The 23,806-nt window shown below is 42.9% G+C and overlaps 2 protein-coding genes across 5 annotated transcripts in view; both read left to right on the forward strand.

The window, feature by feature from the left end:
• The window catches only part of NIPA1 (NIPA magnesium transporter 1), a 99,935-nt gene extending 91,905 nt beyond the window's left edge, over positions 1-8,030 (forward strand). For both annotated transcript variants that reach the window (XM_049906047.1, XM_049906048.1), the window contains one exon: positions 1,205-8,030. In XM_049906047.1, coding sequence (XP_049762004.1) covers positions 1,205-1,716 — 512 coding nt within the window. In that variant the 3' untranslated portion in view covers positions 1,717-8,030. The remainder of the gene's footprint in view (positions 1-1,204) is intronic.
• Positions 8,031-14,556: 6,526 nt separating this feature from the next.
• Positions 14,557-23,806, forward strand: part of NIPA2 (NIPA magnesium transporter 2) — a 37,224-nt gene continuing 27,974 nt past the window's right edge. For 2 of the 3 annotated variants that reach the window (XM_049852610.1, XM_049852612.1), the window contains exon 1: positions 14,617-14,706. The gene's annotated coding sequence lies outside the window, so the exon portion shown is untranslated. Of the gene's footprint in view, positions 14,707-23,806 lie in introns of all 3 variants that reach the window. The other variant, XM_049852611.1, reaches the window with a different exon arrangement.

The following is a 23,806-nucleotide window of genomic DNA, read 5'->3' on the forward strand; positions in this document are numbered from 1 at the left end:
TGTGCTGGCTTCTCCAGTATTGTGTACTGTCTTGCCCTTCACCAAAGTTACCACTTATCTGTTGCCTATTTAGTATTTTTCCCTCCACCCCTCCCCTCCATCAGAGATTATTTCTTCTTGTGTGTAAACCTTTTCATGAGTTTTTATAGTAGTGGTCTCATACAATGCTGTCCTTTTGTGATTGATTTGTTTCACTCAGCATAATGTCCTCCAGATTCATCCACGTTGTGAGATGCTTCGCAGATTAAAGAATCACTCTTGATGAAGTTCTGATTAAAGAAACAACAGTCTTCCCCTAACTTACATGGAAGTTATATTTCTGAAAAATTCATTATATATTCATGTAAAACTTTTTTTAAAATATATAAAGTAAGTTCTATGTTCTGGTTATTATAAACCTTTTTCACTGACAAGTTGAAGGAAACATTTAGAAGTTGTGAGAATGGGGTAATTTTTTCTTGTGTGGGACTGTCTGCACAACCCAGTGCTCCTTGCCTCTGCCCACTGTATGAGCCCCCAGTTATTGCTGCAGTCACAGACACCCTCACAGCTTTCCCAGCTATCCTCCTGCCCCACTGGCCAGGTCCCCTATCTGCCTGTGATAGGCATTCCATAAAAGGTTTAATTGACTGTCTAAACTAAGAAAATCCATCAAGTGAATGGCTTTTTCTTTTTTCTTTTTTTAGCTTTAAAGCATTTACGATGATTTTACTATTACTAATAGAGGACTTAAGGAGCCCTGGTGGCACAATGGTTAAGTGCTCGCTCAGCTGCTAACCGAAAGGTTGGTGGTTCGAACCCACTAGTGGCTCCAATGGAGAAAAGACCTGGTGGTCTGCTCCTGTAAAGATTACAGCCTAGGAAACCCTACAGTGCCGTTCTACTCTGTCACACAGGGTCACTGTGAGCTGAGATCAACTCGACGGCACACGACACAAGTAGAGGACTTATTTATTGATAGATAAACCATTAGGAGCTATGGATGTCTTAATGGTGAAAATAATGGTGAGAATCATTTTTGTGGAATGAAATCAATGAATCTGGTAAACTCAACCCAGAACTCTAGGGTGCCTGCCTGCCCCAAGCCCAGGCCAGACCCTGCTCTCTGGAGCACAGTCACCCCGAGAAAGACAGTGGTGGGGGCCCCCCGGGTGACGGCGGCCAGGTCATTGCCCAGGGTCACCATCTGCCATCTGTGTTCCAGCGTTTGTGGGCTACCTGTGCATCGTGCTGCTCATGCTGCTACTGCTTATCTTCTGGATCGCACCAGCCCACGGGCCCACCAACATCATGGTCTACATCAGCATTTGCTCGTTGCTGGGCAGCTTCACCGTGCCTTCCACCAAGGGCATTGGGCTGGCGGCCCAGGATATCTTCCACAACAACCCATCTAGTCAGAGAGCCCTCTGCCTGTGCCTGGTGCTCCTGGCTGTGCTGGGCTGCAGCATCATCGTCCAGTTCAGGTACATCAACAAGGCACTGGAGTGCTTTGACTCCTCAGTGTTCGGGGCCATCTACTACGTTGTGTTCACCACGCTGGTCCTGTTGGCCTCCGCCATCCTGTTCCGGGAGTGGAGCAACGTGGGCCTGGTGGACTTCTTGGGGATGGCCTGCGGGTTCACGACTGTCTCTGTCGGAATTGTCCTTATACAGGTGTTCAAAGAGTTCAATTTCAACATTGGGGAGATGAACAAATCTAATATGAAAACAGACTAGGGTGAAGCAGGGTGTTGGGTGGCTTGAGGAACAGGAAATGGATATGGTTTCTGGTTCTAATTTGATGTGAAGTGGAAGAGATCCCCGTAATGAGTGATCTGGTGAACGGATGCCCACACCCTAAAGCCACTTGCAGCAGAGCACTGCTCAGCAGCACGGTGGGGTCCCAGCCCTCTGGAGCCTGGAGTTGCTGAAAGATTGCCTGGGTGTCATCTCTCTAATGAGCAGAATCTCATTTTCATTGTCATTAACCTGGAAGCTTTCATGAATACTCTTTTCTTTTAAAGCATTTTAACATGATTTAAACGGAAAGTAAAGATGGGCTCTTTCTGGTTAGTTTTTGTAAAGGAACAGATATTCTTACTTAAATTACTTTGGAAATGGGGCGTTGTTTTGAAATCTGATTCTGTACAGTAAATTCTCTGGTAGTTGTGTTATTTTGCATTGAGCATGTATAACATTCAGGTCTTAGTTATCTAGTGCTGCTATAACAGAAATACCAAAAGTGGATGGCTTTAACAAACAAATTTTTTTTCTCACAGTTTAGGAGACTGGAAGTCCAAAGTCAGGGTGCCAGCTCTCAGGGGAGGCTTCCTCTCTCTGTTGGCTCTGGGGAAAGGTCTTTCTCCGGCTTCTGTTTCCTGGTTCCTTGGAGATCTCCATGTGGCTTAACATCTATCTTCCTCCATCTCTGGAAACCCTGGTGGTGTAGTGGTCAAGTGCTACAGCTGCTAACCAAGAGGTCGGTGGTTCAGATCCACCAGGCTCTCCTTGGAAACTCTATGGGGCAGTTCTGTTCTGTCCTCTAGGGTTGCTGTGAGTCGGAATTGACTCGACGGCAGTGGGTTTAGTCTGGTTTGGGTTTCCACCATCTCTGCTTGCTTAATCTACTCCTTTTACATTTTGTAAGACACACCCTGTACTAATCCTGCCTCATTAGCATAACAAAGACAACCTATTCCCAAATGGGATTATAACCACAGGTTTAGGGGTTAGGATTTATAACACATATTTTGGGGGGACCAATTCAAGCCATAACAGGTACTTATCCAAATAAGAGGTACACATTTGTTTTTAATTCTCTAAACGAGTTGGACCCCTCCGCCCCATCCTGAAGCCATTTTAATAGCAAATAGAGAAGAGCGATTGCACGTGATTGAGTGTCCGTTTATGGGTGACTTTATCAGTAGCTCAAATCAGTGTCAGTGCCTTTATCACTTGAACTCTTGGCTTAATTTGATTATTACTGTGTGCATGTTCTCTTAGGAAACCAAAAGGCCAGCAGTTCAGATCCACCAGGCGCTCCGTGGAAACTCTGTGGGGCAGTTCTACCCCGTCCTGTTAGGGTTGCCATGAGTCAGAATCCACTCGACAGCAACGGGTTTGGTTTTTATGTTTTGGTGCGTATGTTTTCCTAGATTAGAGTAGTGCAGCTTCCTTGATTATGCTTTCGTATTTCAGTGTTTAAACTATAAATGTGTACAGCAGTTAGAAATAATAGTATATTCTTTGGAAGACAGTTGAGACTACAGGCACGTTAGAGCAAGCTGAATCTTTTGGCATGTGTTGTCCAATGAAAGACTGTTGGTTTAAGGAGCATGAGGCATTTTATTTGCATTCAATCTATGTAACTGGGATCCAGTTCTCTTTTAGCAAGCACTGTGGCTTTTGATTAGATGACCATTCAGAAGAAATAAATAATCTAACTTGATAATAACGCTGTTAAATGAGAGAGTAACAGTTAACTCGCACATATATCGACTTCTCTGTCAGGAGACCAAGTCAATACAGGACCTAGTTAAAGGACCCAATTAGGCGTAATCTAGTTTCTACAAATTGGTACATAGCTTTGATGGTGTCCTTTTTGCCTAGAAAATGCATTCACTTTGAGAGTGATTTTTCCAAAGAATTCCTAGCAAAACTGAGAACAGTTTAGCCATTTCCTTGTTTGTGATGACAAAACATCCTACAATTCCTCACTCAAACTCTCACTAAACTTCCTAAATGCAAGATAACATTATTCTGTCCATGGTAACCTTCCATGTGCACGAAGTGATGCAATATTTCACGTGCCATATTTTATCTGAATAGGGAACTGTGCTAAACTGAAAGATGGGATTGGGTAGATTATCATGAAGTAGAACATGAAATCTAATAAAATCCAACTAAAGTTATTTGCTAAGGAAAAGAATGCATTTTCTAGGCAAAAAGAACATTTCTAAAGACTCTATATTTCCCTAAAGTGTTGAACAAAGAAGCTAAACAAGATGAGAATAGTTTAATACAGAGCAAGAAATACCTTTATGAATTAGAACCACATGTAGTAATCATGGGTTGTCAGTGATTTGTGCCTAATGGCAACAACAAAATTATTTGAAAAGAATTTTAAATCTTACGTTAACTGATAGTTAATAAACACCCAAAGTGTTCATTAATATTCTTACCAGTTCCTGAAGGCTTGCTTTTAATCATCGGTATTTTTAGGAATGCAGGACTTGATTTATTGAACTGAACTTTATAAAAATATAGTGTAGCAATATCAAATATCCTTTTAGTAGGCATAAGAATAATTTTCTAGGTAAGAATTTTGAGATAATCAAAAATACACATGGCTATACAAGTATAATGAGAAAGTTCATGTGTCTTCTTATGGAAATTATCATTTTAAGTTTGATAGAACTTATATGTGAAGCTTAGTGTAAATGCATCTACAGTGTGCTTATTATATTTTAATTCACAGTTACACCCTGGATACTAAGAGGTGATTTTTCTGGATGACCCTTCCTGTGATTTTTTTAGAGTAAAAGAAAATCCCAGAGTATTACTAGCTCTTCTCTTATTAAGGGTGACTGGTCCCAGGCACAGTTAGGCCCTCCTAGACTTACACTGTTCAGCAAATTATATCGCTAAGGTGTGGTTTTCTTCCAGTGGAACAAAGTTCACATCGTTCATTGTGTTTCAAGTTTGTGACACTAGCCTCAGAGTAATTAGTATGACTAGATAATCAAGCTTCACATAGAGCATATAACTTCTGATTTGAATGGTACTTATTTTATAAATTCATGTTTTCATAATTCATTTGGAAGTGTAAAGAAAAATATAAAAGTGAAGGCTGAAAGAATTTACAGTTCTAACTAAAACCTTCCTAATGAGAGCTTTGGGGGAGGGCCTAGAATGAGAAACCAATACATGTGAAATGTTTGCATTATTACACTGGTTTTTGAATTTTATCTCTAAACCTGAGAGCAAAATAGTGTAAAAGCTTCCTCTAAACATCATGTTTTTTATAACAATTTACTGTGGATATTTTAAATAGGCCACTTCTCCTTCTCCTACTTGGATGATGCCTTGTTTCCTCATCTGAATCTTTGCATTTAAAGATTGCTTCCCGTTCTGCTCGTTAGTCCAGCGTTGGAGCTGAGAGATCACCTGGAACGTTTTGCTGTTCTGACTGACCCCTCCGTCTTTGGGAGAAGGTTCCCTGGAGGAAGGGTGTCTAACCCTGGCGCACTAGTGGTCTTGCTCATCACTCACATTGTAATTTTGGTGGTCCTTCCTCATGGAATATTAGTGAAATCTACTTTGCTGCTCTTTGTACAGCAATAAGAAATATTCTTTCAATTCTTACTTTCAAGCCAATTTGTTATACTCATTATTCATCCCAGCAGCAATATATTGGTCTTTGGGTTTCAAGAGAGCACTATTAAAATGTGCAGTCATCTTTCAGCTTCCTTATTCCTCTTTGTTCCCAGATCCCTGGAAAGCACTGGAGATGCAGCGTCTCTCAGGTGTGGACGAGCTGTTCGATCCACTGACGCAGATTGTTGATAAGCACAGTCCCCACTGTGGTACATAGTTCTTGCTGGGCGATCCCTCGCTTTTCCAAGCTGGTCAATTAGTTCTAAAGAGCTGGGGAGAATGCTCTGATGGTTTACAAAGCCACACACGTCACATTTTCTCAGACACTTACCTGATCCTGACTTTGGCTTCCTGTAACTGAGTAGGAAAATAGGGAATAACAGTTAAGTTTAAAATCTTTTCAAGACTGTGGATTAGCGTTAGTGGTCTGAAAGAGTTGTCCTTCTCAGTGTGTCTGCAAGAAGGAAGTAATTCATCCATCCAGCAGGACATCTCAGGGACAAAAAATGTAACATTAGCTCCTTAGTATTTATTGCTCTTCATCCCAAGGATACGTCCATGCTAGTTTTCATTTGTTTTCCTCATATCTATAGCTAGAGGTCTGCTAACTTGAGTTGGAAAAAGAAAAGATCAATTTGCATACCAGTCACATCATAAGAGAGTTTATCATATAAAATACCTCAATTTTCTGTATTCCTCATTTTCACATTACAGTCGTACTGAAGACGAATTTTAAAGGTCTGTCCTGAGCCTAGAAACCCTGGTGGTGTAGTGGTAAAGGTTAGCAGTTCGAATCCACCAGGTGCTCCTTGAAAACTCTATGGAGCAGTCCTGCTGTGTCCTATAGGGTCACTATGAGTTGGAATCGACTTGACAGCAATGGGTTTTTCTTTTTCTTTTAATCATCCTTGGAAACTCTATGGGGCAGTTCTACTCTGTCCTGTAGGGTTGCTAAGAGTCGAAATTAACTTGACAGCAATGGGTCTGGTTTTTGATATTGTTTAGCTTGAGCCCTGGTGGCACAGTGGTTAAAGTGCTTGGCTGCTAACCAAAAGGCCAGCAGTTGAAATTCACCAGCCGTTCCATGGGAGAAAAATGTGGCAGTCTGCTTCTGTAAAGGTTACAGCCTTGGAAACTCTATGGGGCAGCTCTACTTTGTCCTATAGAGTCACTGAGTTGGCTCAATGGGCACAGGTATCTTTTAGCTTATAGGTGATTTTTTCATATCTGGCCAGATTCTCACACTTCCATTGCATACTTGAAAAGGTTAAGAATTTTAAGAACAGGAAAGAGAATTTGGCCTATTATCACTACTCATTTATTTTTATGTACATTTTTTCACATGCTTTTAAATGCAACAAAAATTATATTTTAAGAAAATTAACTTTGTTACATTCAAAAAGTTTCCTAATAAAAAGTTGATATTCAGTAGAACAATATCATGTAAATAAAAATCTATTTCAAATGTACCCAATGTGAAAAAAAGTATAATCTAGGGCTCAGAACACGAACCATGGAGGATTTATTTGTTCTTTTATTTTTCCCTGAATTGTGCAAATATGGGTGTCATATAACCTTTCTGTGCCTCAGTTTTTCTACCTCCAAAGGGGTGGGCTCTCCATATTGATTGTTTTTAAAACATTAGCACTTTTAACACTGTTCTGGTACCCTCCAATGAAAGCACCAGGTTCAGAACAGCTCTGGAGCTGACGCGGTGCGGACTAGCTGGTCCACTAAGGATCGTGCTCCAGAACGTGCATTGTTGAGCATTGAGGAAGCAAATCAAGCACTGGAAAGTTTTAATTTTTCCTTTTTTTGTTTTAAAAGGAAGGGTTTTATAGATTCTGTTCTAAGCTATGGAAACTAAACAGGAACTTTTAGAAACGACATTGAAAGATCATATTCTGATGGCGGGGTGAGCTTCTCTGGCCTGCTTAGGTTTGTATTCTTCAGACCGCGTAACGACGTGTGAAATGGATCTATTCTGCTGCAGTGAACGCTGCTGAACCTCCTGCTTTCGAGCAGGTTGACCCTGATGATAAACTGTTGGACATCAGGTTAATGCCAGGAGCTCCAAAACCACCAGTGCCAAAGGATCACATTGAATTGAAACGTTCAAAGTATTTGTCAGCATGTAGTAATTTGGTGCCCCGTCAGTGTTTTTGCATTTTGGAAAAATTAAAGGGTACTGCACATTGATTAAGAGCTTGGCTGCTAACCAAAACGTCAGCAGTTGGAATCCACCAGCCACTCCTTGGAAACCCTATGGGGCAGTTCTGCTCGGTTCTGTAGGGTTGCTATGCGTCCGAATCGACTCAACAGCTACGAGTTTGGTTTTCTTGGTTTTGTATTTCAGTAGCATTCCTGGGTTTTTGCCTTTTTAAATGATGACTTATTTTCTTGTTAAATGGAATATAATCACGAAAGAGGAAGAAGAGTGAAAATGTAAAATGTTGATTGGCTGCATAAAATTTTTTTCATGTAAATGTATCGGGAGCTTTGTATTAGCATACACACAATTTGTTAATGGCTAAGACTTGCTTATATTTTGCTTTATAGAAGTTGTCATGGCATGTTGCCTTATGTAATAACTGCCTTATGTAAATAAAAGGCTATTACGTTTTCCAATAATATTAATCTGTATGTGTTTTCAAATAAAATAACTTAGTTCTAGCTGAACATATGTTGCTCCTTCCCCTACTCCTTACCTGAAACATTTTTATAGTTTCAGTTCCGTATCATCCTAATTCTGCAGTCAAATTTTTCCAGTTTTATAAATGAATAGCTAGGGTTTCCATAATGCTATATAAAAATGTCTATCTGTATTTATCTTAGGGGTCAAATTCATGTTATCTGAAGGAATTCCTCATCATATGACTACCTCCTGAAACAATGAAAGGATTGTTTTAACCTGTCAATTATTTTAATACATTATTACCTTTTACATATTTTTGAGTTGCGTGACATATAGCTACAGCACTGGGTTATGACATACAGCGTCTTATATTTTAAGCATATAGAAAATTAGAGAATCATAACACATTTTAATACTCCAAGTGTCATCAGAAATCTTGACTTCTTTAGCTTCTTTAGTCCTTTTACTGAGAACAGTATTTTATTTGAGCAAAAACTTTTTTCCTAGGCTGTATCCAAAAGGATTTAATTACTCAAATTTTGATTAAAGTGTACCTATACAGAAATCAGAAACAAACATTTTAAGAAACCACCAAATATTTCTGTGGATAACCCTTTCCACATAGGCTGTGAGATGCACAACTGCCAACTCTATAGTCGTTTGTTTAACAAAAGCTGCCCTGGTTAGCTGCTAGTAAGGCAGTGGTTGTTGGACTTTAGCTGTACACCTGTGTGTACTGGTTGCCCTGTTGAGTGATCACATCCCTGTCTGATGAAGTTAATGCTGTCAGTATATTTGTTATCTTATACAGTTAAGTGTGGCTAACATTACATTTGGAACATCACAGGGTAGTCTCAAGGTTTCTGAGTTATGGAGATGAGACAAAGTCAAGACACAAATAGAAATCTTTAGGTACTTTGATCTGTATTACCAGTTCAGAGAGGAGAGGAATTCCAGCCAAAGAAATCTGAAGGAGATGGGATTGGAACTGCCAATCAAGGAACAGACACAGTAAGTCAGTATAAAATAGGTTATGGACTGGAGGATGGAGGAAAGGCCAAACTAGGTTGCCTGTCTGTAAAACTGAATGCTTTTATTTTTGGTGAAGATGTTGGAGGGATCTCAGTATCTTCTCCTTCCCCTTAACTTGGCATGCTTATTCCCTTTATTAGTTTTCTATGTCTGCTGTGACAAATTATAACAAACGTTGTGGCTTAAAACAACACAATCATCCTCGTACAGTCTGAAGGGCAGAAGTCCAAATAGGTCTCGCTGGACTAAAATCAGAGTTGACAGGACTACATTCCTTCTGGAGGCATGAGGGGAGAATCTGCTCCCTGCCTTTTCCAACGTCTTGAGGCTGCCCTCATTCCTTGGCTGGTGGGTCCTTTGCTCCATCTTCAAAGCTGTCAGTATTGAATCTCTCCAACCAGTCGTACGTCCGTCAAATCGTTCTCTGCCTCTGACATGCCTGCCCCCTCTTATAAGGACCCTTGTGATTATTTTGGGCTCATCTGGATAGTCTAGGATAATCTCCCCATTTCAGTATCCTTAATCTGATCACACAGTCCCTTTTGTCATGTAAGGTAACATATTTTAGGACATGGACATCTCCAGGGAAATATTATTCTCCTGCCACATTGACTAACCATTTTAAGTGAAGCTATTTAATCCTTGTCTTCTACTTAAATTCACTTTGAGTTATTCCTTTTTCAAAGAGCTTCCCCTTTCTCTGCCAACAAATGTTTTAGAAAAACCATGATTTTAACAGCTTTATTGAGGTGTAATTGACATAAAATACATACATAAAACGTACGGTTTGGCAAGTTTTGACGTATGTATACATGACCATGATCAAAACAATGAATACATCCATCATCCTCCAGGTTTACTTTTGTTACCCCTCCCCCACCCTGACCCCCACCTCCAGGCAACCATTCATCTGCTTCTTGTCATCGTATATTATTTGCATTTCCTAGAATTTTGATATAAATGGAATCATATATACTCTTGTGAGGGATGGCCTGGTTTCTCTTAGCATAATGATTTTGAGATTCCGCCATTTTATAGTGTGTATCAATATCTCCTTCCTTTTTGCAGAGTTAGTATTTCATAATATGGATATACCACAGTTTATCCTTTCATCTCTTGAGGACATTTGAGTTGTTTGCAGTTTTGGGCTGTTACAAATAAAGCTGCTACTGAACGTTCATTTACAACCTTGGAAGAAATGAAATTCCCCCTAGGTGTAGAATGGCTGGATCATCTGGTTTGTGTTTTTTTTTTTTTTTTTTTAATAATTTTTATTGAGCTTTAAGTGAACGTTTATAAATCAAGTCAGTCTGTCACATATAAGCTTATATACACCTTACTCCATACTCCCACTTATTCTTCCCCTAATGAGTCAGCCCTTCCAGTCTCTCCTTTCGTGACAATTTTGCCAGTTTCTCTCTCTACCCTCCTATCTCCCCTCCAGACAGGAGATGCCAACACAGTCTCAAGTGTCCACCTGATACAAATAGCTCACTCTTCATCAGCATCTCTCTCCTACCCACTGTCCAGTCCCTTCCATTCTGATGAGTTGTCTTCAGGAATGGTTCCCGTCCTGGGCCAACAGAAGGTCTGGGGAGCATGACCGCCAATGACTCCTCTAGTCTCAGTCAGACCATTAAGTCTGGTCTTTCTATGAGAATTTGGGGTCTGCATCCCACTGATCTCCTGCTCCCTGAGGGGTTCTCTGTTGTGCTCCCTGTCAGGGCAGTCATCGGTTGTGGCCGGGCACCATCTAGTTCTTCTGGTCTCAGAGTGATGTAAGTCTCTGGTTCATGTGGCCCTTTCTGTCTCTTGGGCTCATAGTTGTCGTGTGACCTTGGTGTTCTTCATTCTCCTTTGATCCAGGTGGATTGAGACCAATTGATGCATCTTAGATGGCCACTTGTTAGCATTTAAGACCCCAGACGCCACCTTTCAAAGTGGGATGCAGAATGTTTTCATAATAGAATTATTTTGCCAAATGACTTAGAAGTCCCCTTAAGCCATAGTCCCCAAACCCCCGCCCTTGCTCCGCTGACCTCTGAAGCATTCAGTTTATCCTGGAAACTTCTTTGCTTTTGGTCCAGTCCAGTTGAGGGTTTGTGTATGTTTTTAAGAAACTTCCAAACTGTTTTCCAAGGAACTTGTACCATTTTGTGTTTCCACCAGCAGTGTGTGAGAAGGAACTAGATTTCTAAAAAGTTTATAAATATTTCATGATCAGTGCTTGAGCAATCAGAGTGTACAAGACGTGCACCCAGTACCTGAGGTGATCTGGGTGTTTAAGGAGGCTGCATCTTATTAGCAAGGTACAGATACACATGCAGAGATGACACAGTGTGCAACGTGTCAGGTGAGAGGACCAGATCATGAACACAGGAGGAGTCTGTGGGCTATGAGGAGGAGAAAACGCTGGTTAGATGTGGCTGCAGCAGGGATGATCAGAACACGGGCAGAGAGAGCTGCAAGCAAATCCATTCATTAGGTCGTGTTACCACAGCTTCAATTTCTAAGCAGTCCTGTTAATATGAACCAACCACTGCTTCCCTCCTAGAGGTATCTGATGGCATCTTTATCAGTTACCGTGAAATAACAATCCACCCCAAAATGAGTGGCTTGAAATAACTATCATTTATACCTTCTCATATGTCTGTGAGTCAGTTGGGCAGTTCTGCTGATATGGACTGGACTTGGCTGATTTCAGCTGGCCTCAATCATGGGTCAGCTAGCTGGTCAGCTGGGCAGATTTGCTACTTGGCCAAGCTCTTACACATCTGCGGCTGACTGGGGCAATTCGGCTCACGTGTTCTGCCCCACTTGGTCTCATCCTCCAGCAGGCTCACCAGGCTTCTCATCTTGGTTTAGGTTGGAAGCTGGCACGCTACCAATTATACCATATTCTGTTGGCCAAAGCCAATCTCAGAGCCAGCCCAGATTCAGGGAATGGAGGGAAGCTACAGAGTCACTCTGCAAAATGGATGAGTGCGTGGAAAGGCGGCAAATTGGAGCCATGTGACATCTATATACCACAGTGTGAGACTGATCTGCCAACCATCTAGCTCAAACTTGACTAAGACCAAACGAGTAAACAATAAAGATCCTCTGAGACAGTTGTGGAGTCCGTGGGTGGCCTTGGCTGCTAACCAAAAGGCTGGGTGTTTGAGTCCACCCAGAGGAACCTTGGAAGAAAGGCCTGGTGATCTCCTGGGAAATCAGCCACTGGAAACCCTATGGAGCACAGCCCTATTCAGACACACAGGGCTCACCGTGAGTTGGAATCTATTTGACAGCAACTTTTTCTCTGAGCCAGTTCTAAAATTCATGGCTGTCTGGGTGCCAAGCTCACAGCAGATTGAAAGCTTTTAAATTAGGAGATCATACTCAGGGATACTCATCAAACCAGAGCAGTCTGGAACCTCGTAATTTGAACAGAACAGTCTAAAGATATTAGGATCTGAAAAAGGTAAACTATATTTGGCATTTTCTGTTTCAGGGAACCCTGGTGGCCTAGTGGCTAAGTGCTATGGCTGCTAACCAAAAGGTCAGCAGCTGGAATCTGCCAGGCGCTCCTTGGAAACTCTGTGGAGTTCTACTCTGTCCTACAGGGTGTCTATGAGTCGGAATCGACTCGACGGCAGTGGATTTGGCTTTTGCTTTTTTTCTGTTTAAACAAGTATATAATTTGTTTTAGAAAGATTTTTATCCAAAATGGTTTAAATTTTGTATAACTTTTTTTATTTAGTCAACACCTAGAACACCATCCCCAGGGGAGCTTTACACCTTTAACCAAAGGATCACTGATTTATCAGCACGCCTCACTCCCAGTCTAACTAGTTGCTTTCCCCCACTTCTTATGAATTAGCCCTCTGTGCTTCTGCTAGTTTGAGGAAACCATGCTGACAATGAGTTTCTCCATTCCTGGATGAATTGGAAGCATGGCTTTAAGAGTGGATTTCCTGTGTAGCTAGTGGAAAATAAATCTAAGTGTTCCAAATGTCGTGAGACTGGCTTTTACCAAATCTAAAGAACCCATCTATTCCGAAATTCAAGCAGTTAAGAAAGGCCCCCAAGCAAACAAAATAAAAAACCCGCTGCCAGTTGAGTTGATTTGGACCCACAGTGACCCCACAGGCCAGAGTAGAACTGCCCCATAGTCTCCAAGGAACGCCTGGTGCATTGGAACTGCCTACCTTTTGGTTAGCAGCCATAGCACTTAACAACCAGGGTTTTCATGAAAGGCCCCCCAAACAGAACCAAACCCGCTGCCACCAGTTGATTCTGACTCATAGCGACCCTATAGGGCAGAGGAGAACTGGCCCATAGAGTTTCCAAGAAGCACCTGGCAGATTCGAACTGCTGACCTTTTGGTTAGCAGCCATAGCACTTAACCACTATGCCACCAGGGTTTCCTGAAAGGCCCCAGTAGCGCTTAATACCACCCCTCTCCTCCCCGCCTCCTTCCTTTCTGTCCTCTCCTTCCCTCCCTCGGCCCCCTGCCTCACCCCGCCCCTACTCCTCCTGGTCTCCTGGCCTGCCCTTGCCCCCTCCCCATGTTCCCCCTCCCCCACCCCTTGCGCTCCTCCCCGCCCCCTCCTCTTGCCCCTCCCCCTCCCCCCTCCCGCGTTTTTCCCGGATCTTCTAGAGGCCCGTCAAGGGACACCCGTTAAAACGCAGGTCCACAGAGCCCATTCCCAGGCTCTCTCATTTTAAATGAGGGTCACACGGGATTTCGGTATTGATCAAATGGTCGGCAAACGCCACCTTGCAAAATACAGCCTACAGCTCCCTCCCTTCGTCCCGCCTTCCCCTCTCAGCCGACTAAGCGAAAAACCCAACCACTGCGGTGATTACAAGTCCCGGCGACCCTATTACAGGACAGAGCAGACCGCAGTCCTCGCCGGGCAGAGGCCTCGTCTCCTCCCACAGAGCGGCTGGGGTTTCAGCTGCCGGCCTTCTCGGTCGGCGGCCGAAGGCCTGACACCGCCTCCAGGGCTCCTCCCGGGCTGCCTGACCCGATGCCCTCCGGCGGCTTCCGACCCACGGCGACCCTGTGGGACGCAGCGGAACCGACCCCATAGGGCCACCCCAGGAGCAGCTGGTGGGCGCGAACCGCCCACCTTTAGGTTAGCGTCCGCGCTCTCCCCGCGGGCGGGTGCTGTCAGGCGCCGTCTAGGCAGTTCCGACTCAGCGACCCCGCGAACAGCAGAAGGAAACACTGCCCGGTCCTGCGCCAGGCTCGCAGCCGCCATGCTCGAGCCGGCTGTCGCAGCCGCGGCGACGACCCGCCTCGTTGACCGTCTTCCCCTTCCCGGCTGACTGGGGCCTAGTGAGCAAACCGGAACCCGGAAGAGGGCGCCCGGGACAGCTTCCGCCGGGCACTGCGCGTGCGCGCGGCGCGCCATCGCTTGCGTCACTCCGCCGCGCCCAGCCTCTCGGCGCGGTGCTCGGTCCCGCGGCGACGGCAGCCTCGGCGGCGGTCGTCCCGGCAGGTTCCTCTCGGCACTCCCATGGAGGAGGCGACGCGCGCCGCTGCAGCCCCGGATGCTCGCACCTCCCAGTGGACGGCGACGAAGGCGGTGGCCGCGCGAGCGAGGGCGGGGACGGCCCGGCGTCCCGTGTGGAGGTGCGAGCCGCTGTGAGCCGCCGGAGCGCGGAGGGCAGTGCGGGGCCGCCTGCCCGCCGGGGTGAGGACGCTGCTCCGTCTCCTTTCCAGGCGGGCTCGGGGGCCGGCTCGGGGGCGACCAGCGCGGCAGGGTCGGGGAAGGCGCGTCCGGGCAACTTCCCTTTTCCCGGGACGCTGAGCCGCGCGGCCGCGCCGTCAAGAGTTCTCAGAGCCGGCGGAAACCCGTGTGGGCGCCGCGGCTGCGCGTCCTCGCTGGTTGGTTAGGGCGCCGGGTGGCTGCTTGGGGCGCCGGGTGGCTGCTTGGGGCGCCGGGTGGCTGCTTGGTTAGGGCAGCTTCGTTCTCCCGGCTGGGCTCCGGCCGAGACGGTAGCTGACCGGTGAACAAGCCCTATTTGTCGGCCGTAAAACTCCATGGGGCAGTTCTCTGTCCTACAGGGTCGCTATGAGTCGGAACCGACTCGACGGCATTGGTGGGGAGAGCAAGGTTTCACGTGGCTGCTTTATTTCACTCCTTAACTTTGACAGAATCAGCGAATCCTCTCTGTCACACAACTACGGAAAACTCAGTATACATTTGGTTTTGTGTTTGTTTCTCACTAATCTCTTCATTAGATTTTTAATTCGTTTAATGCAGGTCCATATTCTTTCTGTGTCTAGAGATTCTGTATATACCATGTGTTCAGTACCTTTTTTTTTTTTAAGTAATAAGAGGAAATGTGAGAGAGTCTAGGTGTTTATTTCATTCCATTAAGCTCTTGAAGCAGTATCATGCACACATTATGTTGGGTTGATAGGTTTCAGTTAATTGGTAAAAAGAGTGAGTACGAGAGCTAGTAATTGAATTTTTTGCCTACTTCTGTATTTTTTTTCTAGGCTGGAGCTACTCTGCCAGGGTTTAAAACTTTAAATGGGAATAAAGGATAGTATTTATGAGGAGATGAGTAAATAAGTCATCCTCTCACCTCTTCCAGCCTTGTTTTCATATGGCAGACCTTACTAACCTTACCTGTAAGTTAAAATTCTAATTTACAACTAAGCGATCTTAATCCTAAATTAGAGTTGGAGGGATAAGTGTTCTAGTATTTATAAGTACTGCTCTTAAAAATAATCAGCCCTACAAGAGGTTGGAAAAAATGAAAGCTAATTTTGGATAGCAGTGAAAACCAAGCAGAAGTAAAGATGAAGAACTCTAAAATTTTAATAAGAGTGAGGCAGTCACTGTGTGGAAGTAGAGTCCAGTGGACACTTGAGTTCCAATTCTGGCATTATGGTATACTTTCTGTGTGACCCTTTGCACATTACTTGACCACTTTGAGGTTTGGTGTCTCTATCTGTAAAGTAGGGTAATAATACTTTCTCAATATCGTGTGGTTCAGAACAGTGCTTAGGTGCTCAATAAGAGTAAAAAAGAGTTAACACTTGTTTTCAGGATTTGTCTGTTGCATAAAAAAATGATTCACTTGCATTTAAAACGCTGAACTTTAAATATTACATTATTTCTTTATGTAGAAAGTGTAATAAACATCTAAATTGGGATTTTTTGATTGGCGTATGTTGTGATATTGAACATAAGAACATATCTATATTGTAGAACTAAGAGGACCCCTCAGGTAAGAGACATGCTCAGCCTTAAACATTTATGCATGTCTGACTATTTTATGTAAATGAATTTGGAATAGAACAGCTATATAACCTTCTGTAATGGCCCTAGATGAAAATAAATTATAATCTGGCAAAATAAATGGATTTCAGATCAGTTCCATGTCCTTTAGATTTGTGTATAGCCAACAGGGCCCCTGTGTTGTGATGCCCCACCTTCTTTCTCTCTCTTGTGGCTTCCTACCTACCCTCGTTCATGCAGTGTTCTCCACAGTGGCCTTTCTTTTCCTAGAAAACTGAAGATGTGCTCACACCTCAGAGTGTTGGCACGGGCTTTTCTCTCTGCAGCTCTTTTCTCATCTCTTTCAGGCCTTTGCTCAGTGTTGCCTCCTCAATGAGGCCCCCTAACCACCCTAATTAAAAGAGGCAGGCCCCACCCCCAACTCCCCAGCACCTTTAATATACTTTACCTTTCCCCATAGCGTTTACCGTCTTCTGGTATGCTGTATAATGTTCTTATTTATTTTGTTTGTTGTCTCACCATATCTCCAACAGAAGGTAAATTCCATGAGGGCAGAGATCTGGACCTTTATTCACTGCTGTATCCCTTGTTCTCAGAACATAGTATGTGTTCAGTGAATGTTTGTTTATCGAGTGAATAAGCAAGCCACCTGTCCCCAGGGAGCCACAGTGAAGGGGCTGTGAATCATGTAGCCATCATACAGGCTGTAAAATAAGTGCCCAAAGAGAGATGCACGTAGGATACTGAGGGAATTTAGAAAAGACTGATTACTCTAGCTTGTGGAGTTCAAGCAGGGCTCATTAAGAAAGTGCTTTTTGAACTGGGCACTTTCAGGTGAAAGGAGTACTGTAGACAAAGATATAGAGGAGAGAAAGGAGGAGTAGGTTAGAATGGCAGCAGTGTGTGGACCTCTGGCATAACACGGGGCGTATGCAAAAAAAAAAAAAAATAGAGTTGGGAAATAAGACTTAAAAGATAAATTTGGACCAAATGACTAAGGGTCTTAGTTATCGGGTTACGAAGTGTGGACTTCTTGCTGTAAACAGTGGGTACCCCTTCTAAGTTTTAAGCAGGAGAGTGGCATTGGCATAGTTTATTAGGGCACAGCACAGCATCATGTATTTAAATGGACTGGGGTCAGGAGAGACATAGAGACGCAGGGTCTAGTTAGTAGAGCAGGTGCGAGGCTATATTTCAAAGGTAGAATCCATCTGGCACTCATGGCCCTCACATCCAGTTTGGATGATGGGGATGGTGAAGCCAGCATCACAACACATGAGAGAGTAGATTGGGCAGAGGCTGTGATGACCTATACTGAAAGCCTGGCATGTACTGCCGCTTCCTTGTGTTCTGCCTCTGCACGTAAGGGGAGACTCCAGGAGAGCAGAAGGCTGATAATGAGGAGACCTGGATTCTCATTCTGGTTCTGATACCTGTCCACTGCATGCATGACAAATCAGTTAACCTTGCTGTGCTTTTTGCTTATCACGGGACCCTCACCACATACCTTTTCAAGCTTATGTGAAAACAAAATGTCAAAAATGCTGTGAAAAGATTAAAACTGTGTATATAGTTAACTTGGTATAATTTTTAAAGTTTACTAATTTTGATGACTGTTTTCCTACTCTTAGTCACTTTACAAAGCAAATCTTAACTTAGGCTTTCCTTGTGGGTGTCAGAATGCTAGTCTTATTTTATCTTGTTCCTTAAATTACACGTTTTCCACATTGTAGAAGTAGGTGAATTGATCTCATAATCCTATTTTCTTTGGAGACGTTTATTTCATTCTTGACTGCTTACGTTTAGTGAAAGTCAGCATGTGTATTTATAAATATTAGTACACTAAGTTGTGAAATTTAGAAAGAGCAAGTTGGAAATTCTAAGAGTCTTTAAAGTGTGTTTAAAATTTATGTAATTTATGTAGGTAATTTTTAATTTTGTCAGCTGTTGAATCCTTGAAAGAAGGGCACTTTATTCATCTTTGTAACTCCATTGCCTGGCACATAGTAGGTACTGATTGTACGTTTATTGAACAAATTGTCACCCGAAAACAACAAGACTTGGGGTGGGGCCTTCCACGTGATTGTCTTTATGAGGTAAGAAGCACAGGTTACTAGCACATCATTTCTAGTTTGGGAACCTAGTTGAAGTGAAACTTGGCAGATTTTCTTGTTTCGCTGTCTTTAAGCCTGGGCTTGCCTTATGGCTAATCCTTGAAGAGTAAAAAAAATCTCTCGAAGCAGAACATTACCGGGTCTGAGAATAACAAAGCAATGCCTTCCTTTCAGGACACTAATGCTGATGTCCTGGTTTCAGACTGTAAATCAAAACGAGATGACTCATGTACTTAACTTAGTGGCTGAAGGCTGCTGTATTATTTAAAGGCTTGTTAAGTTTATTTTGCTTGCCATCGCCTCCTGCCTTGGCACAGTGGTGTATAGTTCCACAAGTGAGCATAGAGATCAAAATGAAAAACCAAAAAAAGTTCATTCTAAAAAGGCTTATAAATCAAATTTCCACCATAACTGAGTGCCTTTTTTCCCTTCATTTTTTGTTTTTAAAATTTTCTTGTGGCAAAATATATATAACAAAAATTTTTATGATTTTAACCATTTTTAAGTGTATAATTCACCACCAGTGACACTGATTTCATTCACCATGTTGTGCAGCATCACAGTTATCCATTTCCCAAAGTTTTTCATCACCCCAAACAGAAACTAAATGAGTGGCTTTTGTGTGGAAACTTTTTGCCGGGTACTCAGTAGTTTATCTTAGGATAAACTTGAATAAATTGAGAATTACACTTTAACATACATGCACAGAAGAGAAAATATCTGTGGACTGGAATTGTTGGGAATATATTTGTAGCAGAGCTTGAAACGTGACTGGTCTTGAGCAAAGAACAGGCTTTAAGTGAGGGTGGTTGTTGCCCATTCCGACTCATGTGAACCCCATGTGTGCAGAGTGAAACTCCTCCAGATGGTTTTCAAGGCTGTTACCTTTCAGAAACAGATTGCCAGGCCACACTTCTGAGGTGCTCCTGGGGGGTTCAAACTGCTTAACCACCCAGGAACTCCCTAAGAGAGCTAGTGATGTATTATCAGTCGTGGAATGGAGGGGAGGTCCATCTGATGGGAGCCAAGATTCTGTGTTGGGAAATTAAGTGGATAGGAAAGGTGTGGCCTGACTGTGTCTGCTCTGGAAAGCTGTACACGTATGATTGACCCAACTGGGCGCCTTAGGAAATCAGTAAAAGATCCCTATCTATTATTGTGTGTTTGAAGTTTCCCTTAATAAATAGATAAAAAGGAGAGGAGAAAATAGATTTTGAATAACATCATGAAACTTTGTAATAAATGTGGAGAAGATTAATATACAAGAATAGTAAAATTAGGGGCAATGGCCTTAGGATAAAATGAATACAGTTTTGTTGTATATATGTGTGGTAAAATGAGTTTCTTTATGTGGTCTTCTGTCTAGGTTGTTTGGAAAAACAGTTGTGAGATTTTTTCCCCCTAATCCCTGAGGAGTTGTTACCTTTGCCCAAATTCTTTAGAGAAGCTACTTGGGGGACCTTTCAGGCCGTTTTCTATGCCAGAGCATTGTAACTTTTGCCCAAGGAAGAAGTGCGTCTCTGCTGGCAGGAAATGTTACTTTTGTACAAGACCTGAGTTGATTGACAACTCCTGGGCTTGTGATACTCTCAAAATGATTGGCTGGGCTACAGTCTTGCAAGGGATTGGTTGATTTACTATTCAAATAGTGGCTTGACAATCCAACCAATAGGATCGAGTGACTTGTGGTCTACCTAGGGGATTGGTTGGTTCTTGGTCCTGCTAGGAGGGCTATGACTTGAAATTGACAAGGAGTTTGCTTTTATAAGTAGCCACTGCACAGAGGTTTTTTTGGAGTGGAGCGGCAAGGAGGGTACCTTAAGACCAAGAAGAGCCTGGGGCAGAGTGGTCTGGACCTGGGGTTCCTGTGAGGCCAACTTCCTAAAAAGAGCTGTAATAGGGGTCAGGGGCTGTAATGCAGTGAGGAGCCTGGAAGAGGCCTGGCGGTAGAACCAGGTGTGAGGGCAGAAAGCAGCTAAGAACTGAATGGCCTGCTACCTTGCCCATGAGTTGGGCCAGTTGGCAGCAGAGAGGCAAATGGCGGGTGGCTGAAGGCGGAGAGAGGTGTGCACACCTGAGAATGTAACTGAACGAGGGTTCTTGTCCTGTCCTATTAGATGATCAAAATAAGATGCCACACTACCAGTTGCAAGAGAAACAGGAAGTGGAAATTTATTGTTTGTGCAAACAAGGAGCAACATGGGGCCTAGCAGCCGAAAGACCACGTGCTCCCAGCCCCCTCCAGTCCCTAGGGGGTGGGATTGGCACCCAAAATCTGACACCCCCATCCCTCCCATGTCCATATTTGGAGATCCAGGTGCTGAGTCCTTTGTAAAGAAAGGGAACTTTCACTTTACAAATGGGCTCGGATGCAGCTGTATGGAGGTATGTCTGACCTCAAGGAACTAGCTTTGTGCTAATACTGATTCTTATCCCTCATGAATTTAGATGATTCCTTTGCTGCAGTACAACATGTGACTTGCGTGCAGTGAAAGTTAACGTGTCAATCGGTATTAGTAAATTAAATTATGCATTTGGTATGTGAAAGTCAGGTTCACGTGAGTAAAGTCTGAATTTGGATTTGTGAAGCTGTCGTTAAGCTGGGATTAGAATTGTGAATAAATCTGACTGATTTCTGGGTATCATCTTTGTAGATAAATAAAGTTCTATTTTATTGATTCCAGGAAATTCAGACTATATTCAGTTCAGACCTTCAAGATTTATGAACCATGGAACTTTAAAAAATTACAGGGTCACTATGAGTCGGAATCGACTCGACGGCAGTGGGTTTGAGTATAGTTAGAAATATAAGTGCCAAGTTGTTAGTTCTTTAGTAGAACTTGCATGATGATTAAGAACATTGTTTCACGAAGATAATTGTTAAAAGGGTGATTTCTGTGTTGGATGATGTTAAGGGTACTTTTATGAAAGTGAAGTAATCTTTACTCACTGGAAGGATATTCATACCAAATGTTTAGTAGCTAAGTTTATAACTCCCATTTTTCTGGACCTTATAACCATTATCCTTGCATTTTTACTTGTATCTAGTACTACCACTTCCCAGGGTACTTCAGTAATTTTTTACAGTTCTAAAGTTTATAGCCTATAAAACAGTTCTTTAGGACCTGTTATATATCATTCCATTTAAGTATATTCACCCAGAGAACATATATTAAGACATATTTTGAGACTGCCAAACAGCTCTGTGCACAGGATTAAAAGGTGAGTAATGTGCATATGCCCAGGAGGTTATAGTCTAGTGAGGAGACTATAAACAAGGGTAAGTCAGTCATTTAGGGTGTGGTGTGAACACCGTGTGTCTGAGGTGTAGAAATTAAGACTTTCCCTGAGAGACTTAAATATCTTGTTACCTTTGCCTCCCACATCTTCTATACTTAACATCTGTATACACACTGATCGTGTCAGTCGATGAGGCTCTACTGTCTAGAAAACTATTCCACAGGTATGCTGAAGTTAAGCTGAGGCTTGAGGTTAACGAATGTTTGGCACATAAAGGACTGAGTCTCCAAACTCCCCACCTAGGGCTTTTCTCATGGTATCATTTTGCGTTAGGAGTGGCTTTGGAAGGGCTGGGGATACTTTTTCAAATCCTTTATGAGACAGATCAATTCTGGGAAGGTTTCAGGTGGACATTTGAACTCATTTGTGTTGTATGTGACTGATACAAAAACAGAACACCTTTCTGACTTGAGTGTTGTATCTTTTCACGTTTCAGTATTCCCTTGTCCTAGATTGTGGGGTGACCTTGTTTATAGGACTTGCTAGTGGTTTTCATCTGGCATCTTGCAACTTTTGAGCCCTGCAGGGTGTGTTTTAAAAACATTAACATGGAAATGTTCAAATGTATACAAAAGTAGAGAATAATACAGTGGATTCCTGTATACCCATCAGCCACCTTTAACAGTGATCCCATTTTTCATAGACAATTTTTGGTTTTTCAAGAATTATGATGGAAATTTTATATTACACATAGTAATACTGCTCGAGTGTGTAAGTTAGCTATCTTAGTGGCGTATAGCAATAAGCATTTATGATCGTGTTCACAGGTCTCTGGGTCAGCTGGAATGACACTGTTCGGGGCATCTCTTTCTTCTATAATCAGGTTGCTAAAACCAAACCCATTGCTGTTGAGTCGATTCTGACTCATAGCAACCCTATGGGACAAAGTAGAACTACCCCCATAGAGTTTCCAAGGCTGTGGTCTTTACAGAAGCAGACTGTCACATCTTTTTTCTGTGGAGAGGCTGGTGGGTTTGAATTGTTTAAGGGCATATCCTTTACCTGATAATGTCAAGAGTGCAAAGGGGCAAGCAGAACTGTGGGGGCCTCTTTAGTTTTAGGCTTGAAACTGGCACCCTGTCACTTAATGCCTGCCTCCCATTGGCCAAGCCAACCCCCAAATCAGTGTACTGTTCTTCTCATGGAAACGTGGAGGAACCATAACCTACTGCAACATGTGCATCAAAGTACTGGCACTTTTCTGTTGTCTGGAATGATGTCACCTGTTGTGATGATACTGTGTTTACCATCATAGTACTTACTACCCCTTGTCTGTGATTGCGTCTTGTCTGTCTCCCCATTAAAGGCCAAAAGCTCCTTGAGGGCAGGCAGTGGATGGACACAAAACACACAGCATATGTTTAGTAAATACTGTTTGCGTGAATGGATAAGGTAATTAAGAGGCCAGGTGGATAGATTACATTGTTTAGTTAAGGGCCAAGGTCTCATAACCTGAAGAAAGGAAAAACTTGGTTAGTTAGTGAGGGCAAAGCGATCCTAGTTGAAATGCAGATTAGTTCTGGGACTAAATAGTTAAGTTGTGGGACTAAAGACCCTAAGACTTACCAGAAAATTGGGCTGGCAGGTAGTTGTGAACAATCATAAAACTTGCTGCTAAATACTGTTTTTTTTTTTTTTTTCTGCTATCCACATTTTGCGTTAGTTCATTTTTCAGCAGAGTTCATAAGTTGGCCTTTTGAAAAAAATTTTGCAGTCTTCTGTAAGCCTCTACTTTTTATTCTAGACTTGTTCATTGTGCTTTTGTCCTCCTGTTCTCAAAGCCCACCAGTACTGTACCCCACACCTCTGGCAAACATTTATCTACTAGAATTGTCATCCTGTGCTAACAAAATAAAATTAAAAAAAAAAAAAACTCAAACCCTTTGTCGTCAAGTCAATTCCGACTCATAGTGACCCTATAGGACAGAGTAGAACTGCCTCATAGCGTTTCCAAGGAGGGGCTGGTGGATTCAAACTGCTGACCTTCTGGTTCGCAGCCGAGCTCTTAAACACTGCGCCACCAGGGCTCCCCTTCTCTATATACAACCGCAGGTAAGGATTAAACTATCATATGCTCATAACCACATGTGTTTCTAAGAAGAAAATGAAAATGTAAGGGTGAGAAA

The sequence above is a fragment of the Elephas maximus genome, chromosome 13, assembly GCF_024166365.1.
Source record: "Elephas maximus indicus isolate mEleMax1 chromosome 13, mEleMax1 primary haplotype, whole genome shotgun sequence".
NCBI lineage: Eukaryota > Metazoa > Chordata > Mammalia > Proboscidea > Elephantidae > Elephas > Elephas maximus.